General features: G+C 41.6%; 1 protein-coding gene across 1 annotated transcript; it reads left to right on the top strand.

The window, feature by feature from the left end:
* The first annotated feature begins 8,762 nt into the window (after positions 1-8,762).
* On the top strand, positions 8,763-23,440 carry TMEM114 (transmembrane protein 114). The gene is made up of 4 exons (XM_037385923.1): positions 8,763-9,060; positions 10,046-10,126; positions 19,522-19,659; positions 22,169-23,440. Exons 1-4 carry the CDS (start codon positions 8,877-8,879, stop codon positions 22,399-22,401), a joined length of 636 nt encoding a protein of 211 aa, XP_037241820.1. The 5' UTR covers positions 8,763-8,876; the 3' UTR covers positions 22,402-23,440.
* Positions 23,441-26,476: the final 3,036 nt, after the last annotated feature.

Raw genomic sequence — 26,476 nt, 5'->3', positions numbered from 1 at the left:
CTTTACAGAGGTTTAACTGGTTGTTTTAAATGATGAATTGGGCCAATTTCATCCACTGACTGAATCCCAAGAAGTCTACCTAAAGATAAACTGGGCCTATTCAAGACAAAGATAAAACAGCAGTTTATTACAGGCTGTTCACATCATCCTCAGGGGTCATTTAATCTCAATTTAAATTCTCATTAGACCTGCTCCTCTCTGCCACCCTGTACTTCTCACCTCCCTCTCATTGCATCTCCTCTATATTGGCTTGCACATACCATGGCAGACATCCTCTTTTGAGCTAGCTGGGCTAGCCAAAAAAAGCTAGTGTTCCTGTTGCTTAATACAATCCACAATTATCATCTGCTTCAGGTGGGCAGTATTTCACTTACTTTCTAACAAATCATAACTCTGCAATGGAAATGAGACACTTTTATTAAACTAAGCAATTTAGCATCACCATTGACCTTGATACTATGAAAAGTTTTTGTATCACATCTACCTCATTCATTTCTTCCCTGATCTGTTTTAAAGGCAGGCTGCTAATACAACCTTTGTCCACAGTTTGGGGATTCAGGTCAGACTATTCTCTTAAGACCCCTATAATTCTTGTTCCATATACCCGGCACTTGGGGCCTTATTTTCCTAAAAAAATGCCTGGATAATTAATGTCTGGATAATGCCCAAGAAGGAGGGTTTCAGTGTTGCTACATGTCTGTCTGTTTTTCCCCATTATATATACACTACTAGATCCTGTGGAAGAGGCAGGAGCCTGCAGTTTCTCAGAGCCTAAATGGACGTGCTCAGCTGGGTATCACAGGGTGGACAAACAGCAACTGAAAGACACATATAGGGAACTTTCTGCCTGGGTATGGATGGAGAACAGAGCCTGACTGGGTGTCAGAGCTGATGGAGAGGCACACTAAGGGACCTAGAAAAGACTGTGCCAAGTGTTGCAATGCAGGAGACCACTTTAAGACTGCATGGCTAGGCAAGATGAGAAGGCTCACCCTGTGAAGGTCTCAGTGGTCAAGATGGAAAATGAAATCCCATATTTTAACATGATTTCTTTATTTTAAAGCTGCTTTGCTGGTTTGTTTTGGTTGTTTTTGTTTTGTTTTGTTTAGTTTAGTTGGGTTTTTTTTAATAGGTCTTAAGAGACCAAAGTTAATGCACGCCGTAAGTGAGGGTGCGGAGAAACTAAGGGGGAATTTTTCTCAAGCTCATTTTTTCCACATACTTCTTCAGCAGTCAAAAATATTTCTGTTCTGGGTTGATTGGTTCCTCCCTGTTTTCCCTACACTGCCTTTGTGTTGTGCCCTCTTTTCCCTAGTCTTCCTGAACAGTATTTGTCCCTGTCAGGCCTGTCGCTTTCAGTGTTTGAGCTTATCAGCATCTGTTCTACCTGCTCAATACACTCCTATTACCTATGCATCTTCTTCTGCTTGACACGCTACATAAATACTTGCTTGACTAAGATTAAGTAACACAAACTTCCTTATTTACTTTGTGTTTCCTACAGCAATTTCCAGTAAATCAAATTATGCTTCTCAGTGCTTTATGCAGTTCTTTATGTAATCATGTCAGAATTCAAATCAGTGCTCCATAAATCAATTTCCAGAGTGCACAACTGTCAAGAGAAGAGAAATGAGACCAGCTGTTGCTTTTTACTTTCAATACTCGTTTCTTTTTTGTCTGTCATCTTTCTTGTGTATCTGAGGTGTGTGAGGCTGTCCTGGTTTCAGCTGGGATAGAGTTAATTTTCTTCATAGTAGCTAGTACAGTGCTGTATTTTGGCTCTCATGTGAGAACAATGTTGATAGCACACTGATGTTTTTAGTTGTCGCTGGGTAATATTTATACCAAGTCAAGGGCTTTTCGGTTTCTTGGGCCCTGCCAGCCAGAGGGCTGGAGGGACACGGGAAACTGGGAGGGGACACGGCTAGGACAGGTGACCCAAGCTAGCCAAAGAGGTATTCCATACCATATGATGTCACGGTGAGTATATAAACTGGGGGAAGAAGAAGGAAGGGAGGAACATTCAGTATCTGTCTTCCCGAGTAACCGTTACACATGACAGAGCCCTGCTGCCCTGGGGATGGCTGAACACGCACCTGCCCGTGGGACGTGGGGAATGAATTCCTTGCTTTGCTTTGCTTGTGTGCGTGGCTTTTGCTTTACCTATGAAATTGTTCTTATCTCAACCCTTGAGTTTTACATGCCTTTCCGATCCTCCTTCCCATCCCTCTGGGTGGGAGGGAGTGAGCGAGTGGCTGCGTGGGGCTTGGTTGCCAGCTGGGGTTCAAGCACAACAGAGGCTAAGGCAACTTTTTGGGATATGTTTAAATACAGTATTTGAGTAGGGATGCCCCTGATGAAACATGGTGTCATTATCACTGGGGACTGCCATGGGGGTGACTTGGAGACCTTATTACTAACTGAGAAAAGTGACATGTAAGAACAGCATTGACCTTTGGGTGTTTCACAGTGATGGAGATCAAGCCCAGAAGAAATTGCTAGGAAATCTTATATTCAGTAAACAAGAAGATCATTTTCAGATGCCATTAGATAGGACTAGAAGTAGAGTGCCTAAACCAGGAGCTTTTCTTTCACATATTTGAGCTAACACTGTATGTTCAGAGCACTGGATTAACTGCCTTGCATACCTTATAGCTACCGGCTCCCTATTCAAAGAAAAGCCAGATTAAAAAAAATTACTTTTTTTCCCCCCCTATAGACAAGAACTTTCAAAAGGATGAGATGTGGCTAATCTCTTTATTGAGTGTTTTGTACTCCCTTTCAAGCAGGAAAGTATTTGGAAAATCTTAGCTACAAAGCTTATCTGAACTAGTCTCCTGAGATCCTTCTTCAGTCCAGTTTTTCTTCATGGTATGACCAAGCATAAGCATGGATAATCAAAGCTTTCCCACACTCTATATTCTCACATAGTGAAAATAGGAAAACTTGGGATTTACAGTTCACCCCAGTCCAAAGGAAGATGCCTAGGTATCATGTGATGAAATACAGAAATATACAAATACATTAAGAAAGAATGGCAAGGGAGCTTATTCAGCATGTTTTGAACCTTCCTTATATGCTTTGCTTATGGCTTGTATGAAAGCTAAATGCTCTAAAGACAACAAAATGGTAACTTTTGGTATACATAGTCAAAGCAACTGCCTGAGACCCATAATTGGTGATCTTAGCTGATCTGGTATGGAGTTTAGACTTAGCAGCATATTTTTCCTTTTTTGCACCAAACCACAATCCTGTATTGCATGCAGCAGCAGTAACTTACTACACACCATAATTTTACCGGATAATCCTAAAGCCCAGAACAGCTTTGCCAGAACTTTGCCTATATCCAATGTATATGCCATAGTAACATCTATAGGATTTTTTCTTTGGGAAACTGCTGTGGTGTAAACTAACATGGCATAATAGTAAAGAAGAAGGTTTTGAGCTGCATTCTGAGGCAGCATTTGATCAGTGACTGCAGATGGCCTACAGCAGTCTTTTGTTCTTGTTTTTGTGACTCCAGTAGGAAGGTTTGATATAACTGAGTATGGAAGCTAGTTTCTGACAGTATGATGCTAGATTTTGCCTAGAGATTATTATTTCTCAATAGAACTGCAACTTCTTTTAGTGGCATGACAATGAATAGATGATTACAGGAGCTGTATCTCCAGCAGATACATGCAAGACAAGCTTACTTTAAGTATTTCAGTTGAACACTTGCACAAAAAATTCACCAGTGTGCCTATGCATATCAAATGCCAGCACTTGCTGATGGTTACACAGCTTGCAGAAAATCCTCATGTAGTGGGGCCTGTTTAATGGGACAAGCAGCTACTGCACAAAGCATTTAACTTTCCAGCACTTTCCTTCTCTGTACATGGTTAAGCATTAGAATATGAACTTTGTTAGGAAAAGCACATACTTGATTTGTGCCATTCCAAAATACTGCTTTTAATACTCCACAAGTAGTCATCTCCTTTTCTGTATCAGAAAGCTGGATAATTATATTTATTCTTTTTTCCACAGCATGTTCTATCAATCTTTATATAAAATCAATTACTTCATTAAAATAAGCCTTCTTAAGTGACCTTGGTAGTGTACTTCCTGAGTGACCCTGGAGAAAAGCCACTCCTGTACCACAGTGGTACTAAACCTGAGACTAAAACATTTACACTTAACACCATGAAAAGGATTATAGGCCATCCAAACGAAAACTGAATGCTAACCATGGATTCTTTACTATCCATGCAAACATCACTGTAGAGGTATGATTATTCCACCTACATTTAGAAATGGATGGTGCTGTGTATGTGTACACAGAAGATGCTTCTCTGGTAAATGGTAAGCAAAGTCATAGATGCTACTACAGAATTTTTTTGTTGCTGTAATCTCCAAGAATAAAATTGCTAGAATTTGTTGTAGTAAGGCCACAGAATATAATCTAGACAGCTGGTTCAGGAGGAGATATCCCTCTACTTTATATAACCTCAACAACTAGTTCTCCATCAAAACAATTTACAAGACTTGAAAAAAGCCCAAAGTTGGCTGTAATAATCTGTGCTGGGTACTTCAGACATGTCCCTCCTATAATTCCCCTTTTAATAAATATGACATGTCTACACTCCATGGGTTTCTTTGACAAATCAGGTAATACTGACTAACAGTTAGGACACTGTGATATATGCCCTGTATTCTCTCATCAGAGATAAACTGTGACTAGTCAGTCCTCCTTTAAATTCACTGCAGGTAGTGGCTATTCAAAAATGGACGTGTACAATTGCCTGATGAAAAGATTAAATCTGAGAAGTAATGGTCAAACCTCTGATCTACTAGCCAAAAGCTAGTAATTTCAAAGGGCTGAGAATCTGAAAATTGTAATATTGTACGCTGCCTTTCGGCTTTTCTGTTTTGAACTATGGGGGAAGTAATTGTGATATTTTTTTAACAGTTTAAAACAATAATAAATTTCATGATCCATTTAGCTTTCCTGGAATGCTGAATAGTAAATGGGGTTTCTATTTAATTCTTCAGTCAATTAAAAAAAAAGATCAGGAGAAAAACATGTGATATTTCCTGGGAGAAGATTTTGAGTCACTTGAGATGTGCTGATAGTACTTGTTTCTGTGGCAGCGATTAATTACAGTCATTGGTGCACACTTATGTTGGCGGAGTTTTGCTTTCCTGCAGACATATGGGTAAACATTGTGGGAATCCCTCCTTTTCTCAGTTCACATGTAATTCACTTTTAGTAGCTCAGTCACCTCTTTCACAAATACAAACAGAGCAGGGGAAACGAAATATACAAATAAACACTGGGGAAACCCAAGGAATTAATCTTGTAAGAAGAGTCTTTTTAAAAAAGAAAGGTTTTGATGAATGTCTTAAAAAGTGTGTGTGCTTACTGAATTTACACAGATAGTTTATGTAGTTTGAAAAGACAAAAGCTGGACTTACGAAGAGAATTGCCCTTTTTAATCCAGAAGTTAAGTCCAGAGAGAAAGTGGACATTTTGCTGATAGCAAGCCTGTTTGTAATGGGATTAATGACATGCTGTTTCCCGCTCTAAGCACTGATATTAAGTAAATCATTTAGAACGATTGACCAAAGTGCCAAATCACTTTCTCTGGCTTTCACTCACTCCTTTCCAGTATTAACACAGTTAGTATAGTACTTCCACAGCAACTTTACCTCAAGGATCTCATTTGGACTTAGCTCTCAGTCATTAAACATATGGGGCTTCGGCTGCAACAGCACAGCACGTGTTCAGAACAACTCCGAAGGAACTGTACTATAGATGCATTTTACCCAGTAAGAGTCCCAGGAAGCCATGCTCGTGATTTTTGGAGCACAATGCCCTCTGAATCCTTCAGCACCCATGTAATCTTGCAAGCAGAAAGGGTACAGTAAAAGTTACTTACACAAGCTCTGCTGTGTTCCAGCTGGAAGACTTAATTTTGCTGCATCACACTCTGTGGACTAATAATTGACTGCGGCTTTGGGAGCATTATCTGAATTATCTCTGATATTCTGAGCAGTGGGTTGATTTTAGCATATCTGACACCTAGTCTGTCTATACAAAGTGAATTACTCCTTTTCCACAAAGATAAGTCTAGATTAAATTTTTGGATCTTTTATGCTGAAAATCCTAGTTTAACTTTCAGTTCTTCTAAAGACCTCAGTAAATTGGAAACTAAAACTCTGGAAAAACTAATCTGTACTACTGGCTTTTTCCTTTCATTAAAAACCTTTCCTAATGAATACATTAAGATGTTTTGACGAACTCTACTTTTTTAGTTTTCTGATTGCGTAGCAATTAGATTTTCCTCAGCATGAGAATTAATGCCTAAATAGATTATGCTGATGTGGAAATTAAACTTCCATGTAGAGCTGATTTATTCTTTACATTAACTTTTCTGTCATCACAGTCTGGTCACAAAAAGATTGGGGGTTAGCAGGCTCTAACTTTTGTTTACACTAAAGTTAATCTAGACAGATCCTACAAGGAGCTCCACATACCTTGGTGGCTAAAACAAATTATTGAATAATGTTTCTAAAAGTAAGCACATGTCCAGAACTTTGTGGGCCCCAACATTAGGTCAAGAACTCTCCAGGACACAGGTCGTCACTAGTAGGCATTTTGTACAATACCTGATTAACAGCTTGGACCCAACTGGGTTAAATGTTCCTTCAGTTTTACACCCTTTGCTTTCCCTTGATTTTAACTGGGAGATGACAATGGCTGATCATTGCAGTGGTATGATGGTTTAGATATATGAATGCCTCTGGTTTGGATTTATGAGAAGAGAGCTGATAAAATGTCTGCTTAATACATGGTATTTGTGTGGGTAAGTAAAACTTTCAAGTAACTCTGTAAATACAGTTGGAAAAAACAGACAAGCTTGGGGTCCCAGTTAAGACTTATGTGCCCCAAAGCTTGTTCATTTTACTGCATTAGTCTAACAAAACATTCCATCTTGCTTCATAAACCTTGCATGTCTTCTATCACCCAACCATCACAATTATTACAAGGTAACAGCTGCTTAGTTTGTAGAAATACACAGGCACTTTCATATGTTAAAAATACAACTTGGGGATGCTAGAGGTGGCAAAAGCTCAGGATAATGCTATAGCTGCTTAACGGTGTATTCCTTAATGGAAAGACTATTATAATCCCAGCAATACACACCTTCCAGTACTTTTGCAGAGCAAAACGTGGTCTGTAGTGTTGATGACTACTGTGTTTAAATAAAGTAGCATTTTCCTTTTAACTGATGCTACTGCTGAAACCCTACTGGTTCATGATCGCTTGTTGCCAAGGGTAGGTAACGATGTCACACATTCTGCCTCGTGTCCATGTCGAAAATAAATGAGAATGATTTTTTTTTTTAAATGACTACGAGTTACTTAGCAATTCCTTGGAAGGCCTGAAGTGAATTACAAGTAAGAAAACAAGATGCCCCGTTGACCCTGCCTGCACTGTATCTTTATGCCAGTGAAGTAACGCAGTAAAACTCCACAGTAAATGCTCAGCAGATTTAAAAACAAAGTTGTGTTACTGCAATTTACCATGTTGTCCAACTGATTTAGGTGAGTTGAAGGTCGGCAGGAGGCTAGGTGAGGTGTGCCTTAGGGGCTTATAATGGACACATGTGCCCTCGGAAACTACGTTAACTGCCTGTCTTTCCAAAGTTTTCCGAAGAGGGTGTACTGCTGGTGTTCTTCCCTCCATTAATGACAGTCTGACAGGAAAATGAGTCAGAGCAGAGTACAGGCGTGTGCACTGGGCAGCAATTGCCATGCCACTGCCTTCTCTCACACCACCTTTCAAATTAAGATCTTACCCTTTTGAGGTCAGCATCTGGAAGACAAAGAACAAAAGGAAGTATCTTGTAAATGCAGACAGAAAAGCACTGCTGCTGCTCCTCAGACCTTGGCTTGCACTCCCTGCTTCCCTGAAGGACAGTGGTGTGTGGAGTAAGGGAGCTTTAGTCCTTCTGAGGTGAGACCATCCGAGAGCGTCAAAAGCTGTCAGGATACCGTCCTCCCCGTATCTTCCAACTGGTATCCCTTTCTAGGAGGGCAGCCTGATCTTCGAGGGCAGCCCCACACCCGTGCCCGGGCGCGCTGGGCTCAGCTCTCCCCTCACACACGCACTCACAACCCGCCGGGAGGGCGCGGGGCCAGCGGCCGGGGCTGCCGGGCTGGGCGGGAAAGCGACCTGGGGGGCGCCGCGGGGCCGGCGCTGAGGCGTGCGGCTGGACGCGGAGGGAGGGAGCGCTGCCCGCCGCGGGGCCGGCGCTGAGGCGTGCGGCTGGACGCGGAGGGAGGGAGCGCTGCCCGCCGCGGGGCCACCCGCTCTGGGCAGCGGAGGCAGGGAGCGCTGCCCGCCGCGGGGCCGGCGCTGAGGCGTGCGGCGGGACGCGGAGGGAGGGAGCGCTGCCCGCCGCGGGGCCGCCCGCTCTGGGCACGGAGGGAGGGAGGCGCTGCCCGCCGCGGGGCCGGCGCTGAGGCGTGCGGCTGGACGCGGAGGGAGGGAGCGCTGCCCGCCGCGGGGCCGCCCGCTCTGGGCACGGAGGGAGGGAGCGCTGCCCGCCGCGGGGCCGGCGCTGAGGCGTGCGGCGGGACGCGGAGGGAGGGAGCGCTGCCCGCCGCGGGGCCGCCCGCTCTGGGCACGGAGGAAGGGAGCGCTGCCCGCCGCGGGGCCGGCGCTGAGGCGTGCGGCGGGACGCGGGGCTGCCCGCTCTGGGACGGGCGCCGCGGCGGGGCGGGGCTCGAGGCGGGCTACCTGCGGCGGGCCCCGCCGGCCCGGCCAGGCGCCCGCTGCGGAGACGCCGCGGGCGCGGGCGCTGTGTCTCGCTGAGGCGGGGGCCGGCGGCATGAAGGTTAACTGGGGCGTCCTCTCCCCCGCCGTGGCCCTGGTGGGAGTTTCAAGCTTCGTCTTCCTCGTGGTGGCCATCGCGACGGACTTCTGGTACATCATCGATGCCTCCAAGCTGGAGGCGTCCCGTAACGGCACGGACGCCCTCAGCTCGCACTCGGGCCTGTGGCGGACCTGCCGCGGTGAGTGGGCGCGGGGCGGTGGGCCGCGGAGGGAGCCCCTCACGCCGCGGGGGCGGCAGCGGGCGGCCCCGGCGGGGTGGGGCGGCAGGTGCTGCCGCGGGGAGCCCGAGCCCGGGCCGTGCCCCTCGCCCCCGGCCCCCCGCGGCCGGGCGCCCCGGTAGCACTTTCCGCAGGAGGCGCGGGCGTAGCAAATGCTGCTGTACCCTAATTCTACGTCAACTTCTAATTCAAACTCACTTAATAAACGTTAACCATTTAGAAAGATGTCTTCTCATTTGACTCGAGGAATTGAGGGGCACAAGTTGTGGTTTAAGGCCATTAAAATGATAAACAATCATATAAGAAATATAAATAATATTAAACAATATATAGTTTATATATATAAATAAGTAATATCTGTATAAATAATATCAGAGTAATATATCCAGAAACAATATAAATATAAATATAAATAAAATTAAATGTAATCCCATACTGACTAAAGACTCACCAGGTAATGGTACTGTGCTTGATCATTCTTAGGTTTTCACAGTTCAGGATTTTAATGAAAGATCCATAAACCCTATGCAGATACCTACGTGATTTCCCCTGTTCTGTTTAGTTTGTATGCCAGGTATATTGCTTTTGGTGTTGATTCCAGCATTAAAACCAAGGTGTAAGTAATGTTCATCAGCGGCAAGGAAGGATGTTACTTCCAGCGGAGCAGGGGAGAAGGAGCAGGTTAAAGGGACTGTCCCCTCTGCTGCACCCTGAGCCCCACTAAATGAGCTGATGTTTCCCTCTTGGCTTCAGTGGCCAGTCCCATGGGAGCAGAAGTTGCCAATGCTGGGTACTGAAAATCCCCTCCTTTCCTTCCCTACTTAGGAATGACTGTTTTTAAAGCAAATAATATATGAATTATATACATGCCAAAAGAAAAGAGGATATATTGCAATAAGATATTATAGTGTAATTTTTTCTCATTGTTTTTTCCCTTCTTTATTAGTGAGAAGCAAATGCTACCCTTTGATAAACCCATTCTGGCATGAGAACGCAAACATCACTGATTCACACAGACAGCTTTTGTGTGAGTAACTTTTATACTATTTCTGTATTTCCATCCACTCTTCCCTCCCTCCTTGGCTGCTTACAAGGTCCCATTTCTGATTGAGAAGGGGAGCTCTTTGACACAAGTGTTTTGGCTGCTTCTGTACAATATCTGTCCCTGCATGTGGCCTTAAGTGGGATTACTATTGAAATAACCATCTATTTGATGTCCAATTCAGCTAATTTATTCCACAGGAGCAAGATGTTTCTGCCTGGAATGGCTCAGTAAGGCACACAATTGTTAAAATATAAAAGGCAAAAATGTTCAGAATCCCCTCAAAAGAATTTGATCACTGAAAATGCTTAAACACATATTAAATCTAATCTTTAAGACAGCTACTTACCTACCCTTTCAGTGGGATTCCTTGCACTGAAAAATACCTTAAGTATACTGGAATTTAAGAAAATAAATCAATGACTAAAGGCAGTCTTCAAGGTCTTTTAAGAACATCGTACTCAAACACATTAAGTTTCTAACTGCATGGGTTGGTATTCTTTTTCTTTAGATCCGTCTGTCAAGGTCAGAATGTTTTACAGAAAGTCCAAGCTAAACACTTTCAAATACTTTTAGGTTTCTCCTAAAACATGATTTAGCTTATTTACATCATATTCTGCACAATGCTTCATTCATACATGCTTGTATGTGGGCTTCATTTTTTTATTATTTTTCATTTACTTACCTCTCCTCTCTGACTCTGGCTGTTTCCTCCTTGCAAGCAGAACATATGTGTTTGTCCTGTGGCTTAAAATGGTACTCTTTCCCTCAAAACAAGCCATTTCCCTGAGTAATCCTTCAGAGAGGCTTACAGTGTCTTTAGTCCCTTGGAGCAGCATCTCATGATATAGCTGAAAATGCAGCAAACATGGCAAAGTCAGCCTATGAAGTAATGATGCTAATGTAGCTGTGTTGCAACAGTGATTGGAAAATTAAAGTAGGAATAACAGCCCAGTGGGCCTCTGAAACAGCCATAGAAACATATTGACAGGTTTGAGACTAACAGCACAGATTCTCTCTCTATGCTTTCAAATTGAAAGGTGCCATTTCTTTAATCTTGCTTAAGACAGAAGGCCTTAGCTGCTTGATGTTGCTGAAGATTGTGAGGACCAGTGAAAATGATTGTCTGCTGCATCACTTAAGCCTTTGAGGGTTCAGAGTTAATTGAACCTGACCAGACTGATCACATTTTACGTGTGGGCACCTCAACTAGTATGCTGGGGTTAGTCTAAAATTTCAGGATAAAATTATTAGCATTTAAAAAGTTGTGTTCAGATCTGCAAAAGAGTGCATCTGTAATTTTTCTCAGGCAAGGAGATTTTAGATTGCAGCTCTTCAGTGAAAGCCGAATTCTGCAAAAACAAAAGCAGAGGCTATACAGAGCTCTTTTGGTTATAAAAATTATGTTGGCTTAGAAACAAAGGACAGCTCTTTGGTGGTCATGAAGTGTGAGAAAAGAGTGAATATGAGTAAATTGGATTCATAACTATGTTTACAAACCCTTCAGAACCTCAGAGAAATTTTTCATCTCCCACTCTCACATCAAGTCCTATTTTTATGTTCCTGCATAAAGACTTCAGGTCTTCAAAGACGATTGCAGATTTTATTATAGGCAGGTGTAGTCTGCCTAAAAATGATGAGATAAGAAATCAAAGATCCTTTCATTGAAAGAACCTACTAGGTTTGATTAGAATGCCTTAGAGAGTGAACTCTTTGACATTTTAGTTGTTCAGCTTCTGTGCAGTTTCAGTGTGGAGAGGCTACAGACCCACAGCAATAGCAGCCAAACTTAAGGAAGTGCTGTGTCAGTACTTCTTACTTCTAGGAAATACAGATATTTCTAAGTGATATCTAGGTTTTTCAAGTACTGAGATACTACTTTCTACCTCAGCTTTACACTTCTTTTTTAAATATTTTCTGACTGATCGCTGAATCGTGTTTAAGCAGATCAGGGCAAACCTTCATCTTCATCTACAATACATTTTACCTAGAATTTTAGAGGAAAATTCTGGGATTGTGGATTCCAGTGTGTTTACAGTAATTTCTTCATGTGTTGCTATGTGGGGCAAACAGGCTAACTGCACAGCTTTATTCCGTTACTTCAAAAACTGATTTCTTTCTCTGTGTGAGCCTGTGCAGGTGTCTGTGTGAGGCACATTCACATGTGATCTCATTTTGTCTAGCTGTATACCGGTATTTCTCATTGTTTGATTGGCAGCCTGAATTTCAGGAGCTCTAGCAACATCAAGCATGTTTCTTGCTGATTATTCCTAAAAAGATTTAGAAGGGCTGTCTCCTAACGCAGGCACTTAAGTAACATATTGGGAATCCCATCCCCCATTCTTCAGAGTTCCCATATTCTTCCTGGCATGTCTTAACTAGACACAAGTGCCAAAAAGATGGGAGAAAGTATATATCTGAGTGCAAAGAGCTGGGTCTAAGTGGAAACAGAAGTGCTGTTCACTGCCAGAAGACAAATTCTTCATTAGAGAGTGAAAAGCCTTCACATTTCCTCCCTCCACATTTCCAATCTAACTCCTATTCATACCCCGCAATTCCTTTTAGGCTTACTGGGTACTTCAAATAGAGTTCCTGGCAAATTAATAAAATTGGATGTACAAGTTAAAAGTTCTGTGCTACCAACAGTATTACTCAGGCAACCAACCTAGGTTTTGTTAAGCCTGAGAGTATGATGTGTTTTCACATCACGGGAGTACTCTTGAGCAATTTCTCTAATGGATTAGACACAAGCATGCCTTCTGTAATTCAGCTTCCATTTCTTTTCTTACCACTCCCTCCAGCTGAACATATGGTGTATACCCTCTTTCTCCCTCAAACCCACAATTTATAAAATATTTTCCTACTACAGATTATGTTATGGCAGTTATGTATTTGTTTAAAACATCAGCCACTGTCTAAAAAAATATACCACTAGACTACCTACCACTAGCTTTTCTGAAATTTCTGCATTTTAAAAAAAAATATTTTTACTGGAGATTTACATTTTCCTCGGTCCCATACAGGATTAAAATGAAAGTGTCACTTTTCACGATTTAGACAGTTACTAGGGTCTCCCAGTGATCACTAAGATTAAAGGTAGGCCTCTGAAAGTCACCTTTAAAACTGAAATCTGTCAGCAAAGACACCCCAGGTATCTTGTATTGCCATGCATTCTCCTGTGCCAGCTATGGGAGACAAACAGAAAGAGCAAGTTGTTTTTCATGATAAGCTGAATCCATCTCTCACTAAATGGTAAAAGAAGGATACCACTCTGACTTCAAAGGAAGCTGCAGCAGGAGTTCTGAGCAGCTTTGCCATTTTCTAGTGAAAAAATATAACATTCAAAATAATATCTAAATGTTGAGGATCACATACAGAGAGAGGGAAGCTGGCGCATAGAAGAAGAAATAATAGTGTTTACTGATTTTTTTTCCCAAAGGGTTGCAGATTTATAAAACAATTTATTTCGAGGAAACCCCCCAACTAAACCCCCAAAAACCAGGTTACACTGGGGAGAGGTTACTCTTGAACATTTTTGTAATGTAAATATTTTTCATTTACTGAAGTCTGTGCTGTTGATAATTAGTAAATGCCAGTATAGATTTAGCTAAAGACAGCACCAGTGCAATCCCTACAAAATGAACAATTTCATAAATATTTCTAATCAAAATCCACTTGTACTCTGGACTTGGTTCAGACTTACTTCTTGCAGGACAGATGAGTTGTCAAAAGAAGGAAGTAATGTGTTTGCTAGACACTAACGTATCTTGTCAAAACTCTTCTATGAGCTTTACTTTTTGGAAACTCAAGTAATGTATTCCTAAGTACCTCAGTTATGGCTGGAGAGTAACCTCTGCTTAGTAACACAAAAATTACTTCCATCTACATTCTTTTGAACTAAATGATACATGATTTGATGAGCCTAGAAAGCTGTTACTAAAGATTTTTAAAAGCATGCTAAAATTTGTTAAAATGTGGAGGGTTTTTTGTGTGCCTCCCTACCACCCTTATAGTTTAAAAACAAATTGCCACAAAGCTTTTTTCTTTCTTTTTTTTTTTTTCTTCTTTCTTCTTTCTTTTTTCTTCTGGCACATCAAAACAACTTATATAACATATTATGTGGCCAAAGTATAAGAGGCCACAAGGCCGTTTTGGTCCAAATATGCAAACAGATGCAAAATTACAAAACATATAATTTCTCTTTGTACCCTAAACTGATATGGGGTCCCATCTACACTGCAGTGCTGGGGCCAGTGTTATGAAAAATAATGTGAGAGGAACTCCTCATTTCTTGATGGCTGCCTGGTTTGTCCCTGACACACAAACCAGCTGCATTAGATACCTACAAGGTATGATTAAGCCTCTGACAATACTGATTTTTTTGTTAGTGTTATGGACACAATGGCTAGTGATAGATTTCTGGTTACAAGTCACTTTTGAATGCTCTCCTCTATTCCTGAGCCATCCAGTAATAATCAGTTAATGGATGTGGTTTCCACTTATATATGTCTGAAAGAAAAAGTTTTTCTTGTTGTAAAACCAAGACTGGAGTGTGCAGCTGCCACAACTGCTGAAATAATTACCCCCCCCCCCCCCCCCCCCCCCGCATATTTTTATTTTTTTATTTTTACTATTTTAGACATCTGTGTGGCTGGAACTGAAATCTGCAGGCAAGTTGCATCCAGCAGGGAAGTTAGTGCTTCCTGCAGGGAAAGGGTCTTTGCAATAGGGGCAGTTACTGATACCTCACTTGTTACAATGTGACAACTACCTTGGTTTCTTGCTTAACAAAATTAGTTTAATAGTACAGTGAAACTAGACTGGATTTTCTCACAGCATGTGGACTCTGTAGCAGTCACGAACCAGCTGCTTTCACACTTCTCCCCCCTCTTTATGGGCCTGCTTCATTTTTCTGAGTTACATGTTTATAATGCTATAATCCCAAAATGCCTTATTCTTTGCCTGCCATAACATTTTCCCTGGGGGATTTACAGTTCTTTACATTTTTTTCCTTTGGTTTTAAGTTATCAGAAGGAAACAGCTAGGTCTGGAATACCTGGCAAAAGCCAGTTCAGAGGCCAAGTGAAATATGACCCACATGATGTACATAGAAATTCTAGCTTAATTGGTATGGTAGGTGTATACATAAACAGATCTGCTTTGTGTCTGAGCAACACTGCAGTGGTCCTTCAGAGAGGTTCCAGTGAACATTTGCTTTGCTACTTACAGTAGATATTATGAAATATATACAGAAATATGAGATAACTTAAGCATCACTGCAGCTGAGATGTAATGAGTGACAACTGATGAATATTCTCATTTTCAAATTCATTGATATTGTAGCAATAGAATGTGAACCGCAGTGCATTAATTATGTTTATCGTTGTACCTATTCCTAGTACTGAAGGTTTTCATCAGTGTCCACCAGCAGCAAGTTTAACATAATTTTTTTTCTACTGTCTGCGATTTGTCTTCCAGTTTAGCTCAGAGACTTGTTACATCAGAAAAGCACAAAGCCAAAACATGTAACACGAGTCCAGAGCTTAGCAAATTATCCTGGGGTACCATAACCCTGTGAGCTCTCCTCCATCGTCATCTTTTCTGTGCTGCACAGGAGGGAATCCAGGCCTTTGTGTCCCAGGTGTTCAAGCCCAGAAGTCTCACATTTAGCCACAGACAGCAGTTCCCTTTTGTTGCTTGTTGTTCCTTTAAGGTGTTTCTTTCCTTCCTTGCAAGCAGGTCAGACTTTCTGAGTGCACTGTTTCTTCCCGGCTTTGCCAAGTCTTTCCAGAGGAGCACCACTGGTTTTAGCTGCCAGCATTCTGTTTCAGCTAGAGGCTTTTGTCTTTCTAACTAGCTATTTAGTTACTGCTGGGGAAGATAAACAGGTCCTTACCTCAGTTCTTGTGAGCTGCTGCCACTTGGAGTATTTCTGATGAGGTGATTATTACAGATTTCTAGAGACTATTTGCTGTTATATAAACTGTGCAAACAAATCCAAAGTTAGTTTAAAGCAATTAAGCTCCAGTACGTTGACAGAAGATGATTAACAAAACTGCTAGACCTGCAGTTGGTTACTTTTGACACCATTCAGTTTTTCTAGGTTGTTCCGCAGATCTCTGTTACAAACAACTCATCAACAACTGTGCTGGGTGGTAATTTAGAAACGTCTGCCAAGTTCACAGATCTGGACACACAATGCAGATGTGTGATTTCACAGAGATCTCACAGAGATTTGGTCAGACTTCTAGTAAAACATCTTTGGCTAGCTGATGTAAAAGTTCATTAACTCAGATCAAGCAATTAAAGTATTTTTTGCTGAAAAAAAAGGAGTTTTTTAAATATTCATCAGTTTGTTTCAGTATTTTCAAGATTAAACTATTGAATATTTCACGTTGGACTGACAGGGAACTTGGACATTGAGAAATAATGTGGGAAACTGAATTCCATTTTACAGGAAAGTACACACATCTCTTCTTGTGCAGAATGCTTAGGCTGGGTTTTTTTCCAATACTAGATTAATTTCATCAAAATGAAGACAGTTATATGTATAATACATAATAACTAAATATATATTTCAATACAACCTATAAACTACTAAAATGACTGCAACTAATGTTTTAACTCCTTTCACAGATGATTATTAGAGACAGAAACACAGTAAAGATATTTTAAGTTATGTCCTTCTATAAACTAATTCTGTCCCTCTAATCAAGGAATATAATGGCATAATATCATATGCCAGATGGCATGAATTCAGATTCCTGAGTGGTTTCCATGGCAGCATTTTAGAGTAAGTTTCCCAGGCAGTTGCAGATTTCATTGAAGGACAAATGGGTATTAGGTATTGAACTAGAGCAATGGAGGTGATAAAAGTGCAGTTTAACCGAATACAATCCATTCAGTATTTGACTTTAAAAAAGCTGCAGGTGATTCATGAGACATGGTCCCAGCTGTGTATAGGAAAAGTAAGGGTCTGTCACAGTGGGATTTGTGGGTTTCAGCTGAGATATCCCTGAAACTGGTATTGTCACTGAAGAGAGCATAAAAATCAGAGTTATTCTGATGTTGCATGCAACTGTCATGGATGATTAATGTGATGTATGACACTCCCCAGGAGAATACTCTGGTATGGATTGAACTTTGCTTCAAATCAAAAGGTTACTTTCAGCCTTATCTTCTTTACCCTCACTTGTCCTGGCTAAGGTTCCAGTCCTAGCAGCAGTAGCTGAAATCACACCATGAAAAGAAAAGTAAAAAAAAATGGCAACTGTAAGTGCCATTGAGATGTAGTTTGTTAGCAGCAACTTTGACTAGTGAGGACACCTGGAAAATCACAAAACACAGGCCCAATGATGAGCTTGTTTATGTTTTTTCCCTCCCAGTAAAGCCAGGACTGAGGACAGAGTTGCACCACTCTTACATTCTTACTTTTAAAATGTTAATTGCATCAGATTTTATCCCTTCAAGGCCTTTTCACCTCTTACCTGTGAGACCAAATCTAAGAGGACACATGGATGTCAAAATGGTGGGGGATCAAAATCAGGCCTAATACCCTCAGAAAGCACAAATAGGGCCAAAGACTAGCCTGTTCCTGCTGCCTCTCTAGAATATGAGAACTAAATTGTGTGCCAGATCTCTGTTGTGCCACACCATGTTGCATTACAACCCTGACAACCACCTCTAACTATATAAAACTTGTGAATTAAGCTCCATGGTTATTTCTCCTTTTGGTATTCAACTAAGATTTTCAAACAGTTTTGGCATACTGGCTTATACACAGTAAGCTGAAGATTGGTTTGGCTGTTAACATCTGAGAATTGCTCCAGGTTTGGGTTTCTTAGCAGCAACAGCAGCCATGGCCAGTTTTGCTGAAGGAAGGCCCAGGGAGTAGCCTCAGATTTAGAAGCAAAACCATTAAGTTCTCCCTTCAACGCAGAATACTGAATTTGTGCTTTCTGAGCATCAACTGATCCTGATGTGAGTGTATGTGGGGCTAAATATGAGAATATAATACCAGTATAAATAAATGGAAATGGAAGAACAACAGGGTCACCTCCCCAAACTGTCATTTGTCACATTTTTTCTTGTGAGCATGTTCTGTACTACCAAAAATAAAAATAAAAAATTAATTAAAAAGTCTTGAAACCACATTCCACTCAAGTAAAGGAATTAACAGTGTCTGCCTTGATCCCATGCAGGCTCTTCTTCACTTTCCAAGGTTCTAGAACAGAACAGAGATGCGTACACAATTGTGTCTTATCTTTATAATAATATCGAAGAGGATAAGCTGGATCCTTAGCCAGTGGCAGGTGGAGTACCTAAAATGCATTGGGCAGTTACAGTGACTTAAAAAAATTGATCATCTGATCACACACAAAGTGTGATTTCTTAACTGACGCCGTTTCCTTGGGAACTAGCTAATGGCATATTGTTTCTCTGTGAAAGTAATGAGACACTAGAAGGGCCTAGAGCCCTTCAGAAAATGGCTTATTAGTTTTCCTTTCTCAGTAACTCTGCACTTCGCTTGGTATGAAATAAATTGATACTGGAAGCTGGAACTAGGTTTTTTTGCTTATTCTAGAAAAGGTTGGGTTGAATGTTGTGGTTAGATTGCATGAGGGAACAATGGCACAAAGATGGTTTATGATGGAAAAAAACAGTGTGATATGAAAAAATACATATCAACCCTTATTTGCACAGCAATTAAAATTATATATGGATCAGGGAAGACTAATGTAAACCGTTTAGCATGGGAAGAAGCAACCAGGATATGTTAATGTACTTAGCGAAGCTGCTGTGGAAAACAATGACAGACACAGAATGGGAGCTAGATGGGAAGATTACTTCTAGTTGATGGTCAGCTGCAACAAAGGAAAAGGTCAACAGTTTGCTAGGTCAGTTCAGCAGAGGACATGTGACAAAAGAAGGTGTTTAACTAAAGCATCTGCTGGATGTCACCACCAGACAACAATGCTACTCACTTGTGATCTCTAGGATTCAGATAACTAGGGCTATTTTTTATTAAGGTTGTCAATGACTACCTGATAACAGGTGATGCTATCAAGCTAGGCTTAATATTTGAGAACAGTTTAATGGCTTAAATATATCCATGTAAACATATCCATTATATTTGTGGTCTCTGTTTGAAACATATGCTGTGATCCTGTGAAGGCCTTGCTTTGTATGTTACCCTTTTCTCCATAGCATGTATTTGTCCTGCTGACTTAAACTGAAAACCCAAGAGATTGTCCAGCTCCTTGTTTGTACAGCACAGAAAAAGGCTTTAATCCCGATCAGGGGCTTGCACTCAATGATTATTAGTACATAAAATTAGTACATAAAATATTAAAATACTAACATCCTTCATTTTTCTTCAGACATGCATGGAACATTTGTCATCCTGATGCCCCTCAGCCTGATACTGATGATTTTTGGAGGAATGACTGGATTCGTCAGTATTCTTGCCAGGGCCTACCTACTGCTTCTAATGACAGGACTGCTTTTTCTTTTTGGAGGTAATACATCAAAGTCCTGGCTTAACCGTTTTAAACAGTAAGACTTTATATCTGGGAAACATCACTTTGTCTACCAGAGGAAAAAAGCTAAGCAAGAGTTTGCTTTCAGAATAATGCTGGTATTCATTCACTTGGTATCTGCTCAGCTCCTGACAGGAGTCTGGAATAGAAAGCTCCCACTTAGAATCAGGAAAGGCAAATAATCACACACAACCATACATCCTTGTGGACTGAGTCACACTTTGAGCACAGTATCTTTGCTGTGCCCATTAAACAAAAGATTTAATACCTTCTCAGCACAGTGCTCAAATTCTTTGCAGACAGGGTAATGGAGTAATGGAGAAGTGACTTTGGGATTAGTAAAGCATAGGGTTCAATAGCCTTGCACAGATCTTACAACTGTTAAGAGAAGTGATGTTTTTTCAAAGGCATTTGCATTGAGTTCCTGAAAAGGGTCTTGCTAGGCATTCCTGGGTTAGTTTCACTGCTAGTTTTGGGTGTCCCCAAACTGTGGATCACAAAAGGAAACCCCAAGGAGTTATTTTAATTGAAGTTTAACATCTCAAAGTAGGAAAATGGGGTTTAAATACATCTTCATTTTCTTCAAATAGATTTTCAGTACTGTTTCACAATGTAACTTGAAACAGAAATTTTCCCCAACAGAAAAGAGGATCCTCAGTATTGGCCCTCATCACCTGATCATATAGTCCTGTTTCTAAGAAGAGAATGCTAAGAGACTGCTGGAAGCAAATGCTGCTGACTCAAAGTCTTGAGTGACCTTTTTAGTCTGAAATGCTCTTAAAAAGACTAATCATCCCCCAGTATGCTTTTCTTCTGAAAAAAAAAAAGAAAAAAACCCACTTCTATTTGCTTAGAACACCAGAAAGCTGTATTCACTATAAAGGCTTAGGCTATTTGAAAACTACTCTAAATAGTAAGTGAAAGATGAAAAGCTGTGAAGTGCAAAGCATCATTATCCCGCCGAGGAGTAAAGTACTGTGCCTTTCTAAGACACTTGGGGTTGCAAAGAGGGAAAGGAAACACAAAGGCTGTATTAGGAGAGGGGTGCTGGAATATGTTCCGAAGATGGCCTTTGGTGTGAGACCAGACCATCCTCCCACTCAGGCAGTGTTGTTCAGCTGTTTCAGCTGCACTGAGGCTTGATGCATGTAACAGGCATGCACAGTTTTATAGGATATTACGGTTCATGAAGTTTGGTATTGATTAGATAGTTCTGTCTCAGCAGAAAGAAATATCTTATGATGCAATTCCAGAAACATCATTTTTTTTGAAAATACCAGAACTGATAGGTTCTACATCCCAGGACATCCTATATTCTCCCCCATTTTTTTTAAATGCAGCCACATTTAAGGGGGACCACAGAACTCAGTGCACCTTGTTGAAAATGTCAACACAACAGCGATTTCCATTTCTGCTGACAAAAGGTATAAAGTGACTTTTTCCCCCCATGCAGAGGACGACAATAAGGTACAGGCATCATTATATGGTTAAGTTCAGGAATGTGAGTATGAATTTTGACCGTTGGATAACCCAGTACTCTTCTGTTTGTTTTGCTTCTACTCCAACTTGTCTTTCTGGCAAAAATGCAGATTAATCTAGACTTAAGCTGTGATTTGACAGAAAGCCAGACCAAAATTTTTCTCCCTCAGAATCAGATAAGACACTATCTTATCCTCCTGGGCCACAGTCTTTTAATCCAGGGCCTTCCTATTGCATTTTGCCTGCCACTGATCTAGTAAAGTTATGACTTTAGTTAGTATATGCCCTTCGAGTGACACAGACTCCAGGCCCAGGATGTAGCACATATTTGTGCTGTGTGCCATTCCCTGAGCTTGCTAGCTCCTGTACAGTCATTTAATCGGGAAAACAGCTGGCTTCTTCTTGGAGTGCTTTATTAATTTATGTCTGCTCCAAGGATGTCTTTGGCTCAGTTATTTGGAAATGATGAATAATCGTGACTCCACAGCACTTGGTGGGAGATGACAGTAAAGACCAATACCTTTACATTGAACACTCAAAGCTTACGATACTCAAAATTAGAAAACAGCCTAAATTCAGGTCACTGACCTGAAATGCAAGAATCTCTGTCTCTGTGGGCTTTCTTACATAGAGGTACACAGCTGTATGTGGTGCACAGCAATGAGAAATCAGATGCATTATAATACAGTATTGAAAACAGATGTACATGCATTAGATACCTGCAAAATACATGACTAGATTTTTATTGTGGGAGGCTTGCTGTTTGTTGTACAATTTGATTCAGTATTTAACAGTGAGAACACATTAAACTCTGGACAGAAATACCCCTCCCTTTACTGGCCTCTCACCTTTTGCCAAAAACCAGCCTCAACTGGATTTCAAAGGTTAACTAGTAATCTGACATTGTTGGATAGGAAAGAGTGGCAAAGAAGCCCTAAGAGATATCCTGTTAATTATTTTTAATTTCTGCAGTGGATGCTAACTAGCTGAATATGTTTTTCTTTGTCAGCTCTTGTTACACTTACTGGGATCAGTGTCTATATTGCATATTCATCTGCTGCCTTCAGAGAAGCTGTCTGCCTCTTGAGAAGTAAGGATCTCCTGGTAGAAATTGACATCAGGTTTGGCTGGTCACTGGCACTAGTCTGGATCTCCTTCGCTACAGAAGTGCTCACCGGGGCTCTGTTTCTCCTGGCAGCAAGAGTTGTAGCTCTGAAACAGCGACGTGAACAGGCGTTATGAACAACATGTATCATTGCAACAACAGAACCCTGCAGAACCTAGAAATGTGGATTGCTTGGTCCATCTGGTCATTAGGGACAATAAAAGTGGCAAGGCTGTGACTGAGTATCTTGTCAGTTGCAGTAAACCCTTTTCCTCACAGTTAGTTATAAAACACGAGGATTCTGGTAAATCAGTAAAACATTTCAAGTCTTGTCAATAAGGAAACCCTTGTGACTTTAGAAGAAAGCACAGTGCAGTGTTGTTTCTGAAATAATTTCAGTTAGCAGCTCATAAGACATCTCCATTCATTGCTTAGAACAAGGCAGATTTCTTGCTTTCTTTCCTTTTCTCTGCTGTACTACCAAAGTGCCTCGGAGTACCTTGCAGGCCAGTACATGTGGTCCACTTAGCTTTTGGTTTCTCCTCTGAGACTCCTAATAAGTATGCCTGTGATTTCAGTCATGCTGGCAGTCTCTACCAGCAGAGCTGCTCTGAGATGGCTACTTCATGGTAGGTAATGTGATCTTGAGTGCACCCTCAGCAAGTTTGTCAACCATAGCAAACTGTGTGTTGCGGTTGACACGCTGGAGGGAAGGGATGCCATCCAGCAGGACCCTGACAGGCTTGAGAGGTGGGCCCGTGGGAACCTCGTGAAGTTGAACAAGGCCAAGTGCAACGCCCTGCACCTGGGTGGGGGCAACCCCCAGTATCGATACAGGCTGGGCAGAAAATGTTTTGAGAGCAGCCTTGAGGAGGAGGACTTGGGGATGTAGGTTGATGAGAAGCTCAACAGGGCCTGGCAATGTTCACTTGCAGCCCAGAAAGCCAACCATATCCAGGGCTGCATCAAAAGCAGCATGATCAGCAGGTCAAGGGGGGGGATTGTCCCCCTCTACTCCACTCCTTGTGAGACCCCACCTGCAGCTCTGTGTTCAGCTCTGGGGCCCCAGCATAAGGACATGGGCCTGTCAGAGCCAGTCCAGAGGAGGCCATGAAGGTGATCAGAGGCTGGAGCAGCTCTCCTGTGAAGGCAGGCTGAGAGGTGGGGTGGTTCAGCCTGGAGAAGGCTCTGGGAGACCTTATAGCAGCCTTCTAGCACCTACAAGAAAACTGGAGAGGGACTTTTTACAAGGGCACTTAGTGATAGAACAGGGGGAATGGCTTTAAACTGAAAGAGGGTAGATTTAGGTGAGATACAAGGAGGAAATTCTTCCCTGTGAGGGTGCTGAGGCACCGGCACAGGCTGCCCAGAGCAGCTGTGGGTGCCCCATCCCCGGCATGTCCAAGGCCAGGCTGGACGGGGCTGGGAGCCACCTGGGCGGGTGGGAGGTGTCCCTGCCCGTGGCAGGGGGCTGGGACTGGGTGATCTTTAAGGTCCCTTCCAACCCAAACCAGTCTGTGATTCTGTGATCTGGCAGTTGGTGGTGACTATGATGTTCTCATGTGCAGTGCGATGGTGAGTGTACTGCAAGAGAAAGATACAGCTGCTTTTTCAGGTTTTTTTAACTAACTACTGTGATCAGCCCTAACCTGTCAGATGTCCAGGTTACACACTTACCTCTTTCAGCTTATTACTAGCTGCTTTTTGAATTATGTAATGCAGAAGACGTATCCAATGCATTTCCCAGTTTTTACTTAGCAATTTTGATGATGCTTCTTTTTCATTAAACCTGTGCACTTTGTGCTAGAATGTATTTAACTTGTGCTGAATACTGCTGAGTGAAACTGAGCACACAAGATACCTGAATTGCATCATAGGTGCAAAGCAATCCAGTTTTTCTTTGTTAGTTTTTCCTCTGGGTAACAGTATTTAAGAGAAAATTTACTTCAGTGCCCACTGAAGTTAATGAGGAAATTTTCCCCTTACTGTTATGGTTTTGAATAGAGAATTGAATGTGTTAACAGCTCCACTACCTTTCTATTAGATCTATTAGGATTTTCTATTTCTATTAGGATTTCTGGAGGACTTCAGCATACCATAGTTCAAGACTGTGACTCAGGAGCTGTGTCAGCAAGGCACGCTGTGTCATTGGGCAAGTCCCTCGTACTTCCTTCAGTAGTGCAAAGGGCATCATTTACCTACCTCTGTTAAATATCAGAACAATTTTATCATTGTGTCTTGTGTTAAAGATTGCACATTTACTCTTACTGAGCTCAGCTCTAATCATAGTCCCACAGTACCAATTGCTTTACAAAAAATAGTAGCAGGGAGCTTCTGAGAGCTTACAGTCTTTGGAGACATGAGGAAACATTATTATTACCACACTGTGAATGGAGAACAGGCAGGAAACTGTCCAGGGTCATATGAAACTAGAGTTTCTGAATCCCAGTCGAAGACCTTAGTTGGCAGGCCTTGCTTTGTTATCAGAATGAAATAAGGCTAGAAATCCTGAATAGCCTGAACAGTAGAAATTCTGTGAAGAGCCAGTACAATTCTGTAATTCTCACTTGCTCCCACATTGCTTTTCACATATTTTCCATATTGCCATATGTTGGGACTGTGTAATTGAGTCATTTTACAAGTTAGAGCATACCAAATCAGCCCTGTAAGAGTAAGAAAAAAATCCTTTGTAGCCAAAATTCCATGTGCTTAAGTGAATTATGTAAAGTGTAATATTTCTGTATTTTGGTGCTGGTGAAGCTTGTTATAATACAATTTGTATGATGTTACTCAGACATTACTGTAAGCTTTAACAGTAAAATACAATGGGTTATTTTTTGAGTATTTATTATAGCTGTTACTTTACAGTGGTTTTGAATGTTGTAAAATTAAATAAAATGACATCTCAGAGCTGGGGATTATTTACCAAGACATGTAAGAGCTAAGTTACATATTTTTCTTTAACTTTTTCTACAGATCTGTTCTACAGTTCATATGATGCTTTTGAAGTGCCTGTGTCACCTGATAGGTATTTATAAGATACTTATGCAGCTGCAATATAAAATACTCAAGTGATCACATCTAATTAGAAAGTCAATGAATCTGTTATTGAATTAGAGCAATTCTCATTTCCATGCCTTTCCTAAATTTCTCATTCTGGCTTCCTGCAATATCTGGCATAATAGTAATAAAGGGTATATTTGTATAACCCCTGAATTTCTCTGAAATTCCTTCTGAATATAAAGGAAAAAAGATGGTTTGGAATAGTCAAATAAGCCTGGAACATTTTGAAGAGTTATGCCAGAAAGGGAAAACATCCTGGAAAGGACTTTATGTAATTTGATACAAGTGACCTTATCAGCTTTTTCCTCTTACTGAAACTAATGCTTATTTAATACCCAATTCTTTTCTGTATTTTTCCCCAAAATCTGTTACCAAGATGAGGGCACTGACTGTTCCCATGACTTTCTGATGAACTGCAAACTCATAGGTAATTGGCAGCATTTTAAGTGAAGAAAACAGATGTACTGAGGAGAGCGGTACTGTTTGAGTGGGTAGTGCACAGGTTTACTGGCCAGTACTAGCCACTAATTTAAAGGCTTCCCCAAGAGATTGCAGAGAATGATAGGGGAGGTAAAAGGAATCCCTGAGGGTGAAAAAATGCAGATATACAAGATATTCAGAGGAGATGCTGGTGAATATAATGTAGACATGAAACCAGAAGGATTCAGTCTGGGTCTGTGCTGTTCCTGAGCTGGTTTCTGCAGAGCAGCTTGGATGTCTCTGTATATCCGCCTCTAATGACCGAGGGGACATTATTGGTTCAGGCACAGCTTCAGTTCGAGTAGCTTGTTAAATGCATGCATTTGTTCAGCACTGATCCAGAGCCAATAGTCCTGTGCGGTGGGTTGACCCTGGCTGGATGCCAGGTGCTCACCAAAGCTGCTCTGTCACTCCCCCTCAGCTGGACAGCAGAGAGAAAATAAAATGAAAGGCTTGTGGGGCCAGATAAGCACAGGGAGAGATCGCTCACCAATTACTGTCACAGGCAAGACAGACTCGACTGGGGGAAATCAGTTTATTGCCAATCAAGTCAGATTAAGATAATGAGAGAGAAAACCAAACCCTAAAACCACCTTCCCCCCACACCCATCTCTTCTTCCTGGGCTTAACTTTACTCCTGATTTTCTCTACCTCCTTCCCCTGAGCAGC

This window comes from Falco rusticolus, chromosome 4 (assembly GCF_015220075.1).
Source record: "Falco rusticolus isolate bFalRus1 chromosome 4, bFalRus1.pri, whole genome shotgun sequence".
Lineage (NCBI taxonomy): Eukaryota > Metazoa > Chordata > Aves > Falconiformes > Falconidae > Falco > Falco rusticolus.
This window is presented reverse-complemented; position numbering and strand designations above follow the sequence as displayed.

Bases quoted from the DNA above. Each gene is read 5' to 3' on its own strand.
- TMEM114 (XM_037385923.1), top strand. From the start codon at position 8,877: ATGAAGGTTAACTGGGGCGTCCTCTCCCCCGCCGTGGCCCTGGTGGGA. The intron at 9,061-10,045 runs GTGAGTGGGCGC...CTTCTTTATTAG, and splicing joins CCTGTGGCGGACCTGCCGCG to TGAGAAGCAAATGCTACCCT. The intron at 10,127-19,521 runs GTGAGTAACTTT...ATTTTTCTTCAG, and splicing joins TTCACACAGACAGCTTTTGT to ACATGCATGGAACATTTGTC.